Raw genomic sequence first — 20508 nt, 5'->3', positions numbered from 1 at the left:
GTACAAATGGCATCGTTTGCAGTTTTAAGCACATTTTTAAAAATACTTTAATTGTATTTATGTAGTACTTACTTCTGGAATAGGTACAGTAGAGCTGACATCAGGATCCTGGATGGGGCTTTCTACCATAGACTCTTCATTTCCCAGGAGAGAAACATTTCTGCGCTTAAATAACTAAACAAAGAAAAATGTGTCAAATTTTACATTGTTGTGTGTTTTTTTTAATATATGGGATAGATATGCAAAGCATATAGAGGGATGAACTGCTACAGATTTTTTTTTTTTTTATAAGTTTGAAGAAAAGAAGACGTTTCCAAAAGTAGTCATCAGAACCTCTCAACAATTCTCAGAAAACTTCACAGAAAACTTGGATCATATGAAACAGTAAGGCATATACATTAGGATGAGTGATAGTAATGTCTCAATTTTCAAAATAACCTAAATTTTAACAATGACTATATACTGACTCCCTTCTTCTCCCCAATCACCCATGAAACTGGGGTTCTTAAAATAAAGTTTTAGGAATTTAAAAGGAAAAATCCAAACACCCCTGCAGTATTTGTAATCCAGAAAGAGCTAATGTGCCTTTGAGGCTTCACCTTGGAAGTTTCTTATTTATTAAATTAGAAAAAAACATTTAAAAATATGTATGGGGATAAGAACAGACGACTGATTCCACGTCTTCGCTTCCATACTTAACCAATTCAGGAAGAATGCCGTCAACCAGGTGCCTTGTTGTTTTTCAGCTTCCGCAATGCTTTTTTTACTTCGATTTTTACCTCAGATACATCTATATCTAGGTCTAACGGTTTATCATTGTTAAATTCCAGTCTTATAATTGGTTCTGGTTGGTTTAGCACTTCTTTGAAGTGTTCCACCCATCTATTTTCTTGTTCCTCCTGTGTTTTCAAAATTTCTCCTTGTTTCCCTTTCACTGGGACACTTCTTGAAACCGTTAACAGATACGGATCAAAATTCAGATCATGTAGACTGTTCTTGTATGGTTTCTTTCCCATGCTTCTTCAGCTTCACTAGCCTTACTTTCTATCCAATTTTACTTATATTTTTTGCATTGTTTCTTTACTGCTTTGTCAAGATTCCTGTAGGTTTGTTTGGTTTCTTCAGTCGCATGTTGTAGTGCTAGAGTCTTGTTTTCTTCTTTTGTCTATAATTTTCCATGTTTCTTCTGAGATCCACTCTTCTTTATTGCTTCCTCTCTTTCTTATCTTTTCAGCTTCTTCTAGCATAGCTGTTTTGAAAAGATCCCAGTATTTTTCCACTTTGTTTTCTTCAAGATCTTTAAGGGCCTCAAACCTATTCTTGACCTCTATCTGGTACTCTTTTCATATTCTGCAATCTTGTAGTTTCTGTGTATTGAATAATCTCAGTCTGTGTTCTTTCTTTTTAAGCTATTTAAACTTCAATTTGATGTTTGCTTTCAGTGAATACTGATCGCTCCCTATATCGGCTCCTCCGAATACTCGTGTCTAACACTGATGTCTTCCACCTCTGACTAACACAGATATAGTCAATCTCATTTAGTGTACGGCTATCTGGTGAAATCCATGTCTTTTTGTGTATGTTTTTATGTTGGAAGAAAAAATTGCAGATGCTAAGATTGTTTTCAGCACAAAATTCAAGAAGTCTTGTGCCACTGTCTGTCGTTGTTCCAGATGTATGTGGGCTGATGACTGTTTCCCAACCTCTTCTTTCATTTCAGATCTGGGAATTAAAATCTCCCATAACCAGGACAAGATTGTGGTTTGGTATTTCTTTCATTACATCATTCAATTTTGTATAGAATCTCTCTTTGTCCTCTTCATCTACATCGTTTGCTGGAGCATATGCCTGAACTATGGTGCCCTTAATGTGCTGAAAGTGGAATCTAGCTGCCAGTAGCTTATCTGATATTAGCTGCCAATTCATAAGTGATTTCTTTGCAGCACTATTCATGATGATTTCTACACCTCTCTCATGTTTGGTTCCACTGGAATATAACATTGTTTTTTCTCCAGATGTTATCATACCTTGATCTTTCCATCTAACTTCACAAAGTCCTAGGATGTCAATTTTATATCTACCCATTTCTTTGATTAGCTGTGCTAGTTTTCCTGCACTATTTAGAGTTCACACATTTCAGGTAGCTATGGATGTACTCTTTTTGGCCATTACTTTTTAATTACAAATTAACTGACCAAAATTCATATACATTATTTTAATACAGTTCACTGAGAAACTTTAAGAAAAAAATTCATTTCCAAACTGACATCACAACAGGTCACTACCATAATATAAATATTTACCATCACCACCTGAATATACCTAGGCACCTACTTTACTATTAGCTTCCTGTATCTGTTTATATATTGGAAATACACCACCCTCAACTGTAATATTTATGCTTTAGCAGACTGCTCCTAATTTTTTACATGTAAACAAAATGTCTGCTACTATCTTGATTTTCTTCTAGAAACCAAACTACAGTTACTGAAAAAAAATCAGCCTGTTTATATGATTATTATGTAGAAATAAATCTTTATGAATGGAAAGCTCTCAATTGACAACCATGCTTATTACATTTAATTGTTAGAAACCTACTTGTTCTTCTCTTTTTTGTTTCCGAAGCTGGATTCCATCCTCTTCTCTCCGTCTGCGCATTTCTTGAGGATTGAGTGCATTGTTCTTGTAACTTTTCATTCTATAATTATCTTTTCCTGGGCTCGCCATCGTGTCTGTAAAAAAACAAACAAACAAACAAACGGATTTTTACCTTCCAAAAACCTGTATTTTGAGAGACATAAGTGCCTTCTAATGGGTTGTGAACCTTTGGGGCACAGGCTGTGTCTTCCCACCAACAGCAAAGCCCAAGTTTCTCAAGGAGAGGTGTAAAAACCTCTTTGCCCAGGCTTTTGCTAATGTATTCAGGCGACTATCAAGTTTCCATTTTTCTGCTGAACTCTGTTCGTTTTGTAACTTCATCCCTCCACCAACCTGGCTGTTTTGTCTGTCTGTTGCATCCTGATACCTAGATAATAAACTCTTTGAGACAGACACACAAATTGGGTGAGGCAACATCTTTTATTAGACAAACTTCTGCTGATGAAAGAGACAAGCTTTCTAGCTACACAAAGCGCTTCTTCAGCTCAAAAAGAACAGAAGTACTTGTGGTACCTTAGAGACTAACAAATTTATTCGAGCATATATACAGAGAAAGTGGAAGTTGCCATACAAACTGTAAGAGGCTAATTAATTAAGATGAGCGATTATCAGCAGGAGAAAAAAAAAACTTTTGTAGTGATAATCAAGATGGCCCATTTAGACAGTTGACAAGAAGGTATGAGGATACTTAACGTAGAAATAGATTCAATATGTTCAACAGAAGTTTGTCCAATAAAAGATATTACCTCACACACCTTGACTCTCCAATATCCTGGAGACAACACAGCTATAACAACACTGCATAGATCTTTGAGACAGACACTATCATCTTTGCTATTTGGCTGTACAGCTCCTGGCAGAATGACACCCAGAACGGGTTCCTAGGCATACAGTTATCCCATGATTTCCCCATCTCAGTCCTGTACATTTGTGGCGTTATATGGGTTTGACTGGAGACGTTTCTGAAATATAGCTTCTAACCCAAACCATATGAAGTCCACCCAAACCCTCTGGTGAGGGCAAGTGACTCGAGAAAGCAGGCAGCAAAGAGGCCATATAACTGAAATAAGAAGAGGCAGTGATGTTACATTCCTTAGGCTTGCAAAGCCCCTTGATTGAGGAACAGACAATATTGCAAACAGGCCCAGAAAGGGTTTATCATTCCGGAACTGAAGCCCCATATCTGACCTGGGATGAGGGACCATTCAAATCCGGGGGCGGGGGCTGGGGGGTGGGGGGTGGAAGAGACCACGCTCCGGCTCAGGGCCGGGTCTCAGGTGCCGGCCGGCCCAAGCACGGCCCCAAGAAACAAACAGCTACGACCAATGCGGGGCCGCACCGGCTGCCCAGCCACCTCCCCGGCCCAGGTCGCCCTCGTGTCACCTGCCCGGAGACCCAGCTGCTAGGGCCTGCCGGGGACGCCAGCTCTTGCTCCGCTGAGCACCCTCGACGGCCAAAGAAGGGCGAGAGTCCCGCGGGGGCGTGACGCTGCCGGTCCCAGCGCCGGGGCGCTGCCCGGGAAACGATGGGAAGGGCCCGATCCACCGCCCGGGGGAAGGTGACAGACGCCACCAAGCTCCGTGACTAGCCCCGGGCCGGGGCGGGCGAAACACCCCGCTCCCCCATCGTCCTCTCACCCATCGAGGCGGCGGCTCCCGCTGCCTCAGAAAGGCCCGCTCCGCTTCGCCGGAGCAGCGCTCGGAGAGGTTCGCAATTCAAAATGGCGGCCTCAGCCCCGCCGCCGCCGAGTCCCTCCTCCCCAGCAGACCTTGCGCGCCGAGCTTGAGCGAGGTTGAGTCAATGACGAGACGGCGGCGCCTCAAAAACACTACAAATCCCATCATGCACCTCGAGGGGAGGGGCAGGCAGGCACCCGTTGAAAGGGGCGGGCCTTAGTAGCAGGCGGGAGGGGAAAAAACAAATTGACCCTTCCAAACCAGAAGTTCTGGGGTTGGGCGATGGTTCTAGTGATGTCACGACGACCGCGCTTACCTTGACGCTGAAGCGGAAACGAAACCCACGGGTGAAGAGGGGAAGTGGACACCAACGGTAGCCGGCCCGGCGGGAGTTGCTGAACCGGTCCCTGGCCTGCCCGCGCCAGGCGGTGGGCGAGCTGTGCGGCCAGGCGCTGCGCACGGAGCCGGAGATGCGGCGCCACCTGCTGCGCGCGCACCAGGAGCGCGAGCCCCGCTGCCCGCTCTGCCCGTTCTCCGCGCCCGGCTACGACGAGCTGCGCGGTCACGTGGACAGCGCGCACCCCGAGCCGGGCCCTGCCCCCGCGGGCGGCCGGCCCCAGTGCCCCTTCTGCGGGGAGACCGGCGCCTCGGGCCGCCAGCTGGAGGCGCACTTGAGGTCCCGGCACGGCCACCTCCTGGACCCGCCGGCCCCGGGTGAGTGCGGCTCCCCCGGCTCTGCCGTGTCTCCTCTCGGGCAGCCTCTGGGGCTCAGTGTCTCGGGTAGATCTGCACCGAGCCCGGCTCCGCACGCCCCAGCACGCCTGTGAGCAGCCAGCGGGGGCGGAGAGCCCCAAACACCTGAGTCCTCCTGCCCACACGGCTCGGTACGCGCCCGAGCTGTGCCGCCCGCACGGCTGGTCTTTCGCCCAGTCGGGCCCCCCTGTCCAAGCCTTTTCCCTGCGGCTCGGGCAAGCGTGGACGTAGCCTGCCTTTCCGTGCCGGGTGCAGCTACATGCACCTACACTCCGCCCCAAGTGTAGACCAGCGTTTAGCAATTAGTCAGTTCAGGCAAGACAGGCTCCCCTGCCCAGTGCTCTTGCATCTGCTTAACTATGGCTGAAGGCACCGTGGTGCCTAAAGCTTCGCCTGGGCGTGACTGTTTGAGGGCCCTGGGTGGTGTGTATGTATCCGAATACTAAGTAAAACACTTATTGGGGTTATGGTACTGTTTAGCCATACAAAAATGTGGTATACATAATAGTGGTAACAAAGGATAAGGATTTTTTTGTGTGTGATAGATTCAGTTACCTCTCTATTTGATTTGACTAATGACCAAAAAAAAATCGAGAAGTTGACAGAGTCAAGTGACATATTTGACTGGAAACTATCAAGCTATTTGTGCACACTTAATGCGTGAGAAGGAAAAAGGCATTCAGCTTGCGGAAGAGAGCTCAGAAAGCTATAGAAGCTGAAGTGGATGCAGTGCCCAGCGTGAGCCTGGGAAAGAAGAGGGACAAAGGTGGAGAAGACAATGAGCATCTAGGAACCCAAGTCTTAATTTCAGTGTAATCAAAGTGTTATGCTGTAGTTAAAAGTTGATATGGAGTTCTATTCTGAACACCAATATTCAGGTTCTTGTAGCTTCAAATATATTTAGTCCTCACATCTCAGCCAGGAAATGATTCTTTTAAGAGTGTCTGGAGTGACTACAATACATTATTGTCTTCAGTGTTAGAATGCTGTCCTAAAGGAACAGGGAGATGTTTATGTGTTATAAAGTCACAATTTACATATGTTCCAATGTCCAGTCAATAGTTCCAACTGTGTATATTTCAAACTGATGTTTGAGAGTATGGTGAGCAGTAGGAGCTGTAAGCATTTCAAGGTCTTATGTAGCCAGTTATTTCATGGCTGCAGGATTTGTCATATAATCCATCCCTTGATGTAGATATGAGCTTTAGAATCCAGCTTTCATTTTTGTCTTTTTTTTTCTAAGTTATTTTTAGCCTTTATAGAAGCAAAGATTGCCTTGAAAAATGAACTGAGTGTAAATCAATGCTCTCTTGACTGCCTGAATGTTCAGGTAGCCAAAATGATACTTCTGAAAGACATGAACTGTCCCATCTATCTTAGTGTCTTTCTCACACCTGAAGATGACTATTTAAATTTCAACATTAACTATTACATTGCAGATCATTCCAGCAGAAACATTCCTCTAATGTGCATATCTCACAGTCCCGAACTGTATTCCATGCTTCCACAAGTGTTAACAGCCCCTTCTAAACTGTCAAAACCTGCAGCTTCACTCCTGACAAATTCTACAGTACCGTTTTGTACCATTACTACAAAAATTTGTGGCATGGAAAAAAAAATGAAAACATGATGACAGCATTAAATACTAGAATTTAATAAAAATAGGATGTGGAGGGGCTACTATGCTGATTGTGCATAAAATAATTACATATTCAATTGATTTTACACACACACAGAGCCCGTGCAGAATTTTGTTGCTGAATGTAGGTCCATGGACTATAAGAGGCCTTGACTCTAATCATTAATTTTTACTCATGGTGAGCATCACTCGTCGCCATTTTCCTGCAACAGCAATGCTCCATTTATTAATCCTCATATACATTGTGTATGTCCCAAGAAACGAAATTGAGAAAGGAAAGTGAATTTTTGTCACTCTGTAAAACTATTTTTGGTTTTAACAACACATTAAAATAAAAAAAAGTGATAAGAAAAGGTCTTTGTTAAAGATACATAGACAGGATACTGTGATGAAAATGGAATAAGCAATTCCCCATTCCAGTCTTCTGGTCCTCCAAGGAAATCTTTAGCAAAAACAGTAGACAGACTTAATATATCTTATATTTCTAAGCTTAAAAAAAATTAAGCAGGAAAAATCTCTCTTGGGTGGCGGTAGGACAAACTTCCCACCTCTTTTATATATAATAAAGCAGAAAAATTATCAACTGATTGTTTTTCCTTTGCATGTTGGTTTCACAACTGTGAGGGCTGGACACCTGTTCTTTCGGAAACATGGGTTCATCTCTTGACAGTAGACATTTCTTTCTTTTGCTTTTGAGTGTATGTTTCAAGCTAAACATCTGCTCTCTGAAGTGAAGAATTGGTAACAAATTCTGATCATTAAGTTAAATGGGGCAGGATATTATGCTTGATGAACAGTTATTTGATAGGAAAAAAAGAGAATCCCTCCAACAGACTTGTCATAGCTTAAGTGGGAAGAGTTTAATTTTCTTAACATACAAGCTATATATAAATCTGTTTTAAGAGTATAATTACTCTGTACAGTTCATTGGGTTATCCAGTAGGAAATTCTTTTGTTGTCAATACAAAATTAACCACTGTTGTCAGCTTGAACACCCCTTTCAGAATATATACTGTCAACTGCTTTTTTCTCATATGAAATACCGAATAATAGCATTGTTCATCACATTTAAATCAGTTCTTCTTTAAATACAGAAAATGGTCAACAGCTATATGAATGTCCAATGTGTGATCTTGTCTGTGCAAACTGTCAGATTCTCCAGGAACATGTTGACTTGCACTTAGAAGAGCACCGCTTTTCAGAAGGTACATGAAAAGATCAAAACTTGGTATTGATCAAAAGTATTTTAAATTAGTGTGTTTCTTTTATATTTATGTATCGGTACCAAAACAAGTCAAGAAAAAGATACTATGAATTTTTCAAGCATTTGTCTAGGTTTGTGAAAGAAAAATTAGTACTTAACTTTATTACGCAGATGTCACTATTAACTCTGTACTTAAGCTTACATTAAACTTGAGTCAGTAAGTGAGAGAGATAACCCTGTAATTCCCTTTTACAGGTCACTTTCACAAATTACAATTACTGCAAACCATCACAGTGTTTCTTTTTATGAAACCACTAAGCAGATGTAGTGTACATATTAGGCAAAATTAAAGCATTTATAATGAGACGCTTTAAAAAACTAGCCCTGCTTACCTCATGTTTTTTCCAACTCCCTAGACCATATCAGTCCAAATACACACACGCACACACTCTTAATTTCACATACGTAGGTTTCCTGTGGTAAAGTCACAGTTCTTTTCTGCCAAGAGTAGGTGCTGGTGCTGGTTGACCAGTTATTTTTGTCCTTTTATATGGGCCTCTCTGGTTCCCTAGCTCTGTACCCTTCTAACAGATTCCCATTCAGTCCCTGATCTCAGGTTTCTTGTGTCTCACTTTCAGTCCATGCCACCCAACCTGTCATGGATCTGATAAAGTTTGTCTGTGGGAGTCCTGCTCTTTTGGAACTAGTAAGGTCCAGCACACTGGGGCTCCTCTCAAGCAAACTAAAGGAGATTCTTTTCAGACACAGAAGATCATAGATGCCTCCTTGGTAGCATTTACAAGTGCTGCTTGTCAGGTAACAGTGCCCATAATCCTCCATAGTATTAGATCGCACCTACACCAATTCTGTTTAATTTTTTTTGTTAACAACTTAGTAAAATAGGGGAATTCCTTCCCAAAAAGACTTATCCTACAGTTAAGTTCACTCAAATGTATTTCCTGTCAATGCAGTCACTAAAAAACATGGAAACACTAGTTAACTTCCAGATAAATTCAGTTCACATGCTTTGTCGTCCAGACATAACCCAAATCCACAGATGCCTTAGCTTCACAAGAGTCCCTTACAGTTCAATATACAGCTGTCCAGGGCATACCCAGCCAGGTCCTCAAAATTGAACTCTACACACAGCCTAACATCTGCTTTAATTCTTTTGTTGTCAGTTTAGAGAAAGCAAACATTTTAACCTTAGCATTCACCATTTCATCCTCTACCCAGCTATGTGTATGCAAACATATTGCTATAGGTAGATATATATTTTATGTCAACCTATTGAAACATGCATACATCTTCTTTTCTTTTAAAATGATACTAGTAGATATAAATGTAGGTGGACATTTAAGTGATCTGGAACTGGCTCAGCAGCTACAGAATGAAGAAGACAGACAGCAAGGATTAGAAGAAGCAAGACAAGAGAGAGAAGAATTCCAAAAACTGCAGGTACTGTAAATTTTGCCATGGCATCCAAATGGTACCACTGAAAATTTTTGCAACCACAAACTGCGTATCTTGAAGCTGTGTTTGTGCATTCTCAGTTTGGTTTCTCACATAACTCTTTATTTGTATCTTGCTATTTTTCACATTTTTTGCCTGGTAATTTCCTGACACAATTTGCTAGCAATTTAGTAATAACAAACTGAACAACTATAATAGAAACTTATTTTAATAACTTCATATTATAACTCAGATTAATTTGAGTAAGGTGGGACTTGGAGCCCTTCTCCATGAGTGATAAAATTGTCTTGCTTTTCATAGTTGTATATCTCTGTGATAAATATTATGCAGGCAGAGCTGAACCTGAAATGATTAAATTTGGTAGTATCCCAGATGTGATGTACTATAGGTGCAGTGTATTTTGTACCATATGAAGAGAAAGTCATGCTTTTCTTATCTATAGTGTAAGAATAAATTCTAATACGTGGCTAGTAATATAAAAAGCAGTCAAGCTCTGGCTTGGAGTGGGCTGAACATAGCTACTGTGTATCTAACTCAAGTCAAGCAGCTCTATCAGCAGGTCATACTTCATTGCTTCAGTCATTACCACATCACTGTTAACAAATTTTTGACCAATGAAATTTGAGTATATATAAAGAAAAAACTGTTTTGATTGGCTGAGTGACCTTTGTCAGAATCTCACTACAAAACAAGCTGGTGAAAATGCTTTGTTAGGAAGTCTCTAATTTGAGTGTCATGATGAGACTCAGGGCTGCTTTTGTGGGAAGGTAACGTGGTCTTGGAGAAAAGGGCACAGTTTGGGAGTCAGTAGGTACTGGGTTCTAAATTTGGCTTTGCTACTGACTTGGTGTGTGGCCTTTGGGCAGGTCATTTCACTTTTGTCTCATTTTACCCAACTGTGAAATGTGAATCATCTCCCAAGGATGTTTTGAACATTAATTAGTTAAATGTCTATACAGTGCTTTGATTATGCAAAGCACTAGATACATGTTAAGTATTATTATTTAATTTTATTTATTTGCATTAAGTAGCTATGTCATGTCTGGGTATAGTAGCTGTCACATAATAAAGTATGAATGTAAAATTAATTCCTTTGAGAATGGGAGTTTGAGAGGTCCACATTCAGTGAAAACTCATTAAAATGGTAGGCTTTATTAATTTAAATCATCATAAAAATTTCAGTAATTATGTTCATGTGTTGCAATTTATTTTTGTATGCTAGAAACCAGTAATCACCAAACACTTTCCTAAGAAGGGCACTTTGTGGCAGACTGTTGGCAGTTCTAGCTTGACATAGCTGCAGTAGAGCACAAAATGCCACATGGCAGAATCAGTTCCACGTTTAGAGCATTTCCAAATCATTGTTAATTTGTTCACAACAATACCTGTTAATTGCATTGTTTTTCATTCACAATGATAATCAGCAGGAAGAAACACATTAAAATTATTCTTATTTTGTGCTCAACAGAGACAATATGGCTTGGATAGTTCTGGAGGCTACAAGCAGCAGTCACTAAAGAACATGGAAAGGGAAGTAGCTAGGGGAAGGATGCCGCCTTCTGAATATCATAAGAGAAAAGCTGACATGATGGAATCTTTGGCTTTTGGTGTAGATGATGGGAAAACAAAGACCTCAGGTCAGTATTTAACCTGTGTTGCTGGAGGAGCATGGATCCTTTCATCTTTTCAGCTCAGATTGATAGAGACCAAAAGTCATCATGATGGCATTGCTATGAATGCTGTTGTGTCAAATATGTTCTTGTTATTACTCATGTCGTTGGTCTTCTCTCTCTGTCTAGTTATTACTATGTAGCTCACCTCAGTTTCTGTACCCTGTATTTAGTTAGATCGGTGGCTCTCAACCTATTTACCATTGTGGGCCGCATCTGATACTACCTGTATGACCCTGAGGATGTCACATGGGTCGCAGCTCTGTGCTGGTTGAGCTGCAGGTTGAGAACCTGAGCTAAATAGTTTAGAGAGGGATTTAGTCTTAATTCAGGGCTGTGGGATATCCCTAAATACTTGTACTATCTATTAATGTAGCAGAGCCCAGCATACGCCTGACTACTTGTTTATTCCCACCTTTCTGCTATCGATGGCCCTAAAAATTAGGAATCTAACTGTCTGATCTGTCCATTTGGCCCTCTGCCTGCTTGTCTGTATTACACAGGATCTGATAGAGTTTCCCCTACATTTTCAGGTTTTTTTTTTTGCAGTTGAGTCATTTACATTTCTGTTTGTGTTCAGCTAATTCCATAAGGTTCTTTATTTAACCTTCCGTCACCGGTAACATTCACTTTCTCCCGAAGACAGTGTACTGCATGCTCAGTAGCACGGATACAGTATGTACCAGTGATAACAATAAGACAGCAGTATGGTACCAGAATGGCTTATTTTATACTCAGCTATATTTTTTTCGTTAACGCTTCCCTGCATTTTATGCCACTGAAAGTTTATCGTACTGTCCACTTTTGTTTTCTAGCAATGATTCTTTTGGTGACAACTTCAATACAAACTGTTCCTAGTTAAATACAGCCCTCTTCCTACTTGGAGAGCCCAGGAAAAGATTCTTCAGTGGTAGACATTTACTTAGTACATAATTCAGATAGCATTTAGTATGCTAAAGTTTAGATACCAAGCTACTTCCAATGTGTTAAGTGTACTAAAAATTACCAATGCCTTTTTAAAAAAAGGAATTGAAAATCCATTCATTTTATTTGCCGGCCAAAACCAGAGTTCAAGGTTTTGTTACCTTAGCTATAGTTAGCAACTAGTGCTTACAGAAACTTCAATTCAGGCCTTGATGGTTAAAATTTAGCTTTTAATTCCACCTGTATTAATTGGAATTAACAAATTGGTACTTAAAAAGATTTGAGATCTTAAAGGTGAACTGCAATGCTTTTTAAACTTCAAGGGTAATGTTTATGGCAGAACAACAAATTAGTCTGTGTATGGCCTTTGGGCACTTAAATGCACCGATGAAAGCAAAGCTACTTCCAAGAATATTATTGTTATGCAGCAAGAAAAGACTTGACACACCACAATGAGTGGTTTTTCTAATTTTTGAAAGTTTGAGTTCTATGCCACTGTTTTCTTGGACATTACTTTGGGGAATGTTGCTTGGTGAGTAATTGTTCAAGGACTGCCTTAAAAGTGAGGGTCTGAAAGAAGTGTGAGAGGATTACTGATAGTATCCATAAGGGTGTTCATGGTTGAAAGGGGATAACATAATGGGGATATAGTGGTAGCATTGTCTGTGGAATTACTTGTCACACAATTAGTGGTAATTAGTCACATCCCTTGTATCACTTCTGTAGTTCACAATAGACAATTAACAGCATATGTATATATTTTCAGGCAGTGATGCTGTATTGATCTTAGAAAAGGCACTTGATGTGGCTGCCACAGAAAAGCTCAGCTGGATTTTTAGACTATATCAGAAATATATTGAGTCATCAAGTTACGATGTATGTGGGAGAGAAATGAAATGGCCAGATTGTCTAATGTCTGTACATGACCTAAGTTCATGGTTTAACTTACTGCTATACGCTCATTCATCAGTTCTGACCTGTGTTGTCTCTTTTATTTCTCAACCTGCTCCTAGATAGAGAGAACCTGCCCCTATAGAATATTAACTTATGCATTGTGTAGTCTTAAAATTTATATTTTATCTTTTAGGAGTCATTGAAGCACTGTGCAGATACTATCAAAATGAAATCAAAGATGTAAGGCGTGTATGGCTTTCTACAGGAGTGGATCACTTCCACTCATCTTTGGGAGACAGAGGTTGGGGTTGTGGCTACAGGAACTTTCAAATGCTGCTTTCTTCGTTATTGCGGAATGGCATGTATAATGACTGTTTGAGAGGTATGTACAGTGAGTTACCATTTTGAATGTTAACTTCTGTATACAACATTCTGATTAATTAGAAATCAGGGAGTGTAAACTTTGTGATACTTAATGGGTTAGTTTCCAGAGTAACAGCCGTGTTAGTCTGTATTCGCAAAAAGAAAAGGAGTACTTGTGGCACCTTAGAGACTAACCAATTTATTTGAGCATAAGCTTTCGTGAGCTACAGCTATCTATGAAATACTTTCTTTATTGTTAATAGGTATTCTACAAATTTTCAGGAACAAATTTGAGACGAGATGACTGGATACTGAAGGAGACACAACTGAAATTAATATTTTAGAGTTAAGAGCTAGAAATAGAACTATATTTTTATAATACATTAAAGCTTTTGTCTGACATTCCTGTTTTTATAAATGAAACACTGATTAAGACTTACACTTTTAGCAATAAGAGACTGCTTCAGTTGATGGTATCAGCAACATAAAAGTTGCTTTTTTTATTTCAGATATTACTTTAATTCCTTGTATTCCAAAAATTCAGTCCATGATTGAAGATGCTTGGAAAGAAGGTTTTGATCCTCAAGGAGCATCTCACTTCTGCAATAGATTACATGGTACCAAGGCATGGATAGGAGCATGTGAAATTTATTCTCTATTAACCAGTCTCAGATTAAAGTACGTGAAGATTTTCAATAATCTGTTAAGAATAAGGGATGTTTTCGGTTCCAAACTAAACATATTGAGCAGTAACACATGATAGTACACTATACTGTTTGTCTAATTTTATAATTATAGAGCTAATAATTGACCATAGTTATGTCTCTTCTCTTCACATCAACTTTGAAGGTGGTTGAGGCGCCAAAATTGTTAGCCTATACATATGCTATGTTTTGTATATCAGCATGCTCAAACCAATTTAGGCCGTTGGTTTCTTATTTTAAATTCCTTTTCGTGAGAATGAGAACCAGGCACTCTGCTTTTGGAGCTGTATAACTTATGCAACTTCATTGGCTTTAAACTTGACTGATCTTTAAACACACATAAGACTGAAGCTTGGTCTACACTACAGAGTAAGGGTGACATAAAGCAGCTTAAGTTGACCTGATTATGTCAGTGTACACACTACAGCTTTGCTCCTGCCGATGTAAGTGCCCTACTACACCGACATAATAACCCCACCTCCACGAGAGGCGTAGCCCTTCTGTTGGTGTAGTTAGGACTACACAGTGTCCCTGTAGACACTGTGTTACTTACAGTGACTGTTGGGGCTCACAGCTGTAGCTGTGAAATTGCCAAGAATGTCAATTTCATGGTTGGTAGGCTCCATGCTGTGATATTGAGCCCAGTGGAGGGCTTACAGTTTGTCAGTTTCACAGCTACAGCTGTGAGCCCAGCTTACCTGCACTGAGAGCCCAAGCTCCTTGCACAGCTCCCAGCTGGAAACCAGGCTGTCCAAGCCGAGAGCCCTGTAGAACAGAGACAATAACAGCGTGAAATTGGTGAGAATGTCAATTTTACGGCTGTGAAATTGAGCCCAGTACTAAGCTCATAGCTGGGGCTGTCACCCTGAGGTGCATGGGCGCTCGAGATGTGAGCCCCTTGAGGCTGTCAGTGCCCCTCACTTGGCTATCAGTGCCCCAATTCAGTTGGTGCAAGTGCTCCTGATGAGGATGTGCTTCACCAGCAGAAGGAGGGTAGTATGGACACCAACGGATGATTGAATTACTGAGGTGGCTGTAGGGTGACCTAAGTTAAGTAGACCTAATTTTGTAGTGTAAACAAGCCCTTAGTTAAAGCACCACACAATTTGTGAATCTGCATAGATCTGCAGGCAGTTATTCAGTTTAAAACTTAGGGCATGTCTTCACTACGGCACTAAATCGGCACCACTGTCAATGCAGCGGTGTCGATTTAGCAGTCTGGCGAAGACACAATAAGTCGATGGGAGAGCACTCTCCCATCAATGCAGTTAATCCACCTCAATGAGAGATGGAAGCTATGTTGACACGAGAGCTTCTTCTGCCGACATAGCACAGTGTAGACACTGCATTAAGTCTATGTGAGTTACGTCGCTCAGGGGTGTGTATTTTTTATACCCCTGAGCAGCATAACTTATGTTGACTTAAGTGGCAGGGTAGACAAGGTCTTAGTAAAATTCCATACTGCCTATGCATAAAAGTCACTTTAATTAAAGCTCCACATTCAATAAAAATTTCACAGCCATACTTCAAACTTTTTTCGTAAGACTAGACCTCAGTTAGGAAGTGCAGCTATTGATTTGCATGTCTCTCAATTTACTGCTCAAACTTAAAGTGTGATGTAGTCCTGCCACTTTGTATAACTCAGGGTGAAGGTGAAAGGATTTTCATAAACTCCCCAAATTATCTTTCAGCTGAGACCAAGAATGGAACACTTGTAACGAAGGGGATAATTTTTTTTCTGGTTTTGGGCAATAGAAATCACATTGCTTCTTAAGTATAGCTTTTGCTCTAGTTTTAATTTTTTTTTTTAACCAAAATATGATGGTATCTAGCTGTACTGTCATCAGGCCATTCCAGACAAGCAGGGTCTGTCTCTTTCTGGTTCCACACAGTTATGAAACTACTGCTAGTGCTATTTTTGTAAAGGCAGTGATAAGTGTATCTGACATTACAGAATAAAGACTAGGCACTACAAATCATTATTTTCAAACAGTCAAAAAATCTGGACTTACTATAATACTCTGACTTTTCATCTTCAATCTCCTGTAGGTGTCAAATCATTGACTTTCACAAGTCAACTGGCCCCTTGGGTACCCACCCTCGTTTATTTGAATGGGTTTTGAGCTATTATTCTTCAAACAGAGAAGGCAGTACAAAGGTTGTGTGTACCCCCAAACCACCTATCTACATGCAGCACCAAGGTCAGCATAATCTGTACTAGTTTCTTGATCTCTTGTACTGAATTTTATTACATTTGTATAACATGGTGGTATTTCAAATGACATTTCATATTCTCTGCCTCCTTCATCCCTATATGCAGGAAGTTTTCCAATTTATTTCCTGTTAATCTTATTTGTTATAAGAAAAGAGACATATATAAAATAAGATTCCCATCAGATTAAAATTGTTACAGTCCACTGAAGGCCAGATTTGGGGTTTGAACTGGTTGACATCTACTTTTCATTGGCAAATAGCTTGTTAAATAAAATATTCTCATTCTTTACTTGGCCAAAGGACTTGTAGCAATAAAGTGATAAAATAAGTCCTAGTCCCTGATGTGAGTTTTTACTGTCATTATTTTGTTTTGAAATTAGGGCATAGCCGTACTATTGTTGGAATAGAAGAGAGGAAGAATAGAACATTATGTTTACTAATATTTGACCCAGGATGTCCATCGCATGAAATGCAGAAACTGCTAAAACAAAGCAGTGATGGTACCAGTCTCAAACTACTTCGGAAATTTGTGGGTAGCTTAAAAGATAAGCAGTACCAAATAGTGGCTGTAGATGGCGAGCTCTCACCAGAGGAGAAAGTTGTAAGTATTCCAGAAAAGTTTCTGAGTGGTAGCCCTGTTAGTCTGTATCAGCAGAAAGAACGAGAAGTACTTGTGGCACCTTAGAGACTAACAAATTTATTTGAGCATAAGCTTTCATGGGCTAAAGCCCACTTCATCAGATGCATGCAGTGGAAAATACAGTAGGAAGAGAGAGACAGATAGATATACAAGATATCTATCTATATCGCGTGCGCGCGTGTATATATGTATACACACACACTACACAGAGAATATATACAGAGAACATGAAAAATGGGGGTTGCCATGCCAACTCTTAACTCTGTACACAGAAACATAATAGAATTACCCGTTTGTCTTTATCAATTGTGCATAACCATTCTGGATATCTGGGTGTGTTGTGATCTTTTTTCGTTTCCACGCCCCACACTCCAGCAAAACACCACAAAACGAAACTCTCCTCTGTTTATTCTTCACTAATAAAAGTAAGATCTTTAAAACACTTTAGTACACATTCTTGTACTCATGTGGTTCAAGTTCTTGTAATTCTAATTAAAGGAATATTCAAGACCAAAATATATATACTAATTCTACCATTCTTAAAAACAGTTTCCTAACTCAGTTTTGTGAAGCTTCCAGCTTTATGTGTATGTACATAATACTTTATATGTATACAGCATTTTCTCCAAAAGAATACTGAGTGCTTCTCAGAAACAAAGCATAGCATACCCAATTTAAACTGTTAAGAGAATTTAATTAGATCTTATCTGCACTAAGATTAAGGCTGTAGCAATAGGTTATTGTTTTATGTGTAAACCAGTGGGGGATGAGACACACCTCACCAGCATGATTCACACTGGTATTGGCTGACAGCAGAGAAATAGTCTCATGGTTCACTTCCTGATTCTTGAGGGGAGTGTACTCAGTAGTTAGAATAGACCAGGGATCGGCAGTCTTCGACATGCGGCCCATCAGGGAAATCCACTGGCGGGCCTGGCCGGTTTGCTTACCTGCAGCATCCGCAGGTTCGGCTGATCGCAGCTCCCACTGGCTGCTGTTCGCCGTTCTAGGCCAATGGGGGCTGCGGGAAGCGGCGTGGGCTGAGGGATGTGCTGGTCGCCATTTCCTGCAACCCCCATTGGCCTGGAGTGGTGAATGGCAGCCAGTGGGAGCTGCGATCAGCCGAACCTGCAGACACTGCCGATAATCAGCTCAGCTCGCCAGCGAATTTCCCTGATGGGCCGCCTGCCAAAGGTTGCCGATCCCTGGAGTAGACTGTTTTTCCCCTGTATCTCTGTCTGTCCCTTTCCCCCTCCCCCTCTGCTGTTCTTCACTCTTTAGGTCCTACCATTCCCCTGCCCCTCTGCATTCCAGTCAGGTTGCTTTCTCATCCATCCTGCCCAACAGTGGCAATATTGATAGCTTAGGAGAGACTGTCTCTCTGCTCAGTTCTGTTGCCAGCCACAGCAGTTCTCAGAAATGTTGAAGGAGCAATTACAGGGAAAGTTCTGTTTGATCCATGCAGCCATGGGCTGAAGCATGATCAGCACAGATCATAGAATCATAGAATATCAGGGTTGGAAGAGACCTCACGAGATCATCTAGTCCAATCCCCTGCTCAAAGAAGGACCAACACCAACTAAATCATCCCAGCGAAGGCTTTGTCAAGCCGGGCCTTAAAAACCTCTAAGGATGGAGATTCCACCACCTCCCTAGGTAACCCATTCCAATGCTTCACCATCCTCCTAGTGAAATCGTTTTTCCTTATATCCAACCTAGACCTCCCCCACTGCAACTTGAGACCATTGCTCCTTCTTCTGTCATGTGCCACCACTGAGAACAGCCTAACTCTATCCTCTTTGGAACCCCCTTTCAAGTAGTTGAAGGTTGCTATCAAATTCCCCCTCACGCTTCTCTTCTGCAAACTAAATAAGCCCAGTTCCTTCAGCCTCTCCTCATAAATCATGTGCCCCAGCCCCCTAATCATTTTTGTTGCCCTCTGCTGGACTCTCTCCAATTTGTCCACATCCTTTCTCTAGTGGGGGGCCCAAAAGTGGATGCAGTACTCCATATATGGCCTCACCAGTGCCAAATAGAGGGGAATTATCACTTCCCTAGATCTGCTGGCAATGCTCTTACTAATGCAGCCCAATATGCCGTTATCCTTCTTGGCAACGAGGGCACACTGTTGACTCATATCCAGCTTCTCATCCACTGTAATCCCCAGGTCCTTTTCTGCAGAACTGCTGCTTAGCCAGTCGGTCCCCAGCCTGCAGCAGTGCCTGGGATTCTTCCATCCTAAATGAAGGACTCTGCACCTGTCCTTGTTGAACCTCATCAGATTTCTTTTGGGCCAATCCTCCAATTTGTGTAGGTCCCTCTGGACCCTATCCATACCCTCCAACATATCCACCTCTCCTCCCAGCTTAGTGTCATCCGCAAACTTGCTGAGGGTGCAATCCATCCCATCATCCAGACCATTCATGATGCAGTGCTCCATGTATTTAGAACTCTAATAGGTCTCTGCTGAGCACTTGCAAACAAATTTTTCAGAGGTTTATAATTTGGCCAAATTTGGAGTGAACTTTTTGATCCCTAACAAAAGACACATTGTTGGTGTACCAGGTACCCCCCTCCACATGGAGGTGCTAGAGCTTCTCAACAAAATGGTTATATGAATTTTTTAATATGGGCAAAATAACTACTTCACTAATCTCATTTTTTCAGCTGAAATTTAAACCCTTAGTTTAAGGTAGACACCCAGCATGGAAAAACTTCAGCATGAATGTCTAAAGTTTGGTAACCTTATAAGCAACTGCAAACAAGGTTTATAATGGAAGGAAATAGGTAACTATAACTCTAGGTTAAAGTTATTAATACTTTTTAAAAAAAATTATAACTAATTTATAATACTATTTTGAAATTACTTAATACTCACAATTACATACAGTATATTCTGAGTGATATTTTTGTTCTCTGAATGCATCTAATTTTCTTTTTAAGGCTCGCTGCCAGGCTTCTCAAGTGTTCACAGCAGAACGGATTCCTTAACAGATTGCCTATTTGCTACTTTTCTCTGGAACTCAGTGGATGTGAAACTTTAAATGCATTTAGGCAGCTTTTCAATCACTGTATTTATAATGCGTTAATATTTTGAGAATTTTTAATTATACCTTACCAAAAAAAATGTTTGTCATGCTAATTTTTTAATAAATATTTATGGGCTTCATGGTTGTGTACTCTATACTCTGTAGGAATATAAGGTTAGGCATTATGTTAGCCATGTAGCATAATAAAGGGGGGAATCGGTCAATTTACTGGAGTATGAAGATTATGTTTACTTGCTTCTGAGTGGCAACAGTACCACAAGGTTGTAACTGTAATGTGTCACTGCTGTATAGATTACCAAGGCTCTTATTTACTCTTCCACCAGTTTTTATTAGTATCTATTCTAGTATACCACCTTTTCTGTATAGGAGAAACCCAGTGGGGCTAGTGCAGGGGTAGGCAACCTATGGCGCGCGTGCCAAAGGCGGCAGGTGACCTGATTTTCAGTGGCCCTCACACTGCCCGGGTCCTGGCCACCAGGCCGGGGGGCTCTGCATTTTAATTTAATTTTAAATGAAGCTTCTTAAATATTTTAAAAACCTTATTTACTTTACATACAACAATAGTTTAGTTATATATTATAGACTTATAGAAAGAGACCTTCTAAAAAAGTTAAAATGTATTCCTGGCACGCAAAACCTTAAATTA

The 20508-nt window shown here is 40.8% G+C and overlaps 2 protein-coding genes across 8 annotated transcripts in view; one reads left to right on the top strand and one right to left on the bottom strand.

Annotated features, from left to right (window-relative positions):
- The window catches only part of KPNA5 (karyopherin subunit alpha 5), a 29418-nt gene extending 24580 nt beyond the window's left edge, over positions 1–4838 (bottom strand). For 3 of the 4 annotated variants that reach the window (XR_012638818.1, XM_074948287.1, XM_074948289.1), the window contains exons 1-3: positions 4296–4427; positions 2599–2732; positions 73–174 (exon numbers count right to left, since the gene is read on the bottom strand). Coding sequence is in view for 3 of the 4 variants with exons in the window: in XM_074948287.1 (XP_074804388.1) it covers positions 73–174; positions 2599–2732; positions 4296–4299 (240 nt within the window). In the remaining variant the exon portion in view is untranslated. Of the gene's footprint in view, positions 1–72; positions 175–2598; positions 2733–4295; positions 4428–4650 lie in introns of those variants that run through there. The other variant, XM_074948288.1, reaches the window with a different exon arrangement.
- A 1-nt stretch (position 4839) lies between these two features.
- ZUP1 (zinc finger containing ubiquitin peptidase 1) lies at positions 4840–20055 on the top strand. Of its 4 annotated transcripts, none has more exons than XM_074948293.1 (9): positions 4840–5048; positions 7821–7931; positions 9264–9388; positions 10872–11040; positions 13085–13273; positions 13764–13932; positions 16008–16159; positions 16553–16773; positions 19756–20055. In XM_074948293.1, exons 2-9 carry the CDS (start codon positions 7850–7852, stop codon positions 19801–19803), a joined length of 1155 nt encoding a protein of 384 aa, XP_074804394.1. In that variant the 5' UTR covers positions 4840–5048; positions 7821–7849; the 3' UTR covers positions 19804–20055. The 4 variants fall into 4 exon arrangements, with proteins under 4 accessions (XP_074804394.1, XP_074804391.1, XP_074804393.1 ...); XM_074948294.1 differs by having other exon boundaries at positions 4841–5048; positions 9267–9388; positions 19756–20054; XM_074948290.1 differs by lacking the exon at positions 19756–20055 and having other exon boundaries at positions 16553–17270.
- Positions 20056–20508: the final 453 nt, after the last annotated feature.

The sequence above is a fragment of the Natator depressus genome, chromosome 3 (genome assembly GCF_965152275.1).
Source record: "Natator depressus isolate rNatDep1 chromosome 3, rNatDep2.hap1, whole genome shotgun sequence".
Lineage (NCBI taxonomy): Eukaryota > Metazoa > Chordata > Testudines > Cheloniidae > Natator > Natator depressus.
The sequence above is the reverse complement of the archived record's forward strand: the minus strand, read 5'-3'. Positions and strand labels throughout refer to the sequence as shown.

What these genes read in the sequence shown, in the direction of transcription:
- ZUP1 (XM_074948290.1), top strand. Translation starts at nt 7,850, where the DNA reads ATGTGTGATCTTGTCTGTGCAAACTGTCAGATTCTCCAGGAACATGTT. An exon ending in AGAGCACCGCTTTTCAGAAG is followed by an intron (nt 7,932 to 9,263) that starts GTACATGAAAAG and finishes AAATGATACTAG; the next exon opens with TAGATATAAATGTAGGTGGA. An exon ending in TATCTACATGCAGCACCAAG is followed by an intron (nt 16,160 to 16,552) that starts GTCAGCATAATC and finishes TTTTGAAATTAG; the next exon opens with GGCATAGCCGTACTATTGTT.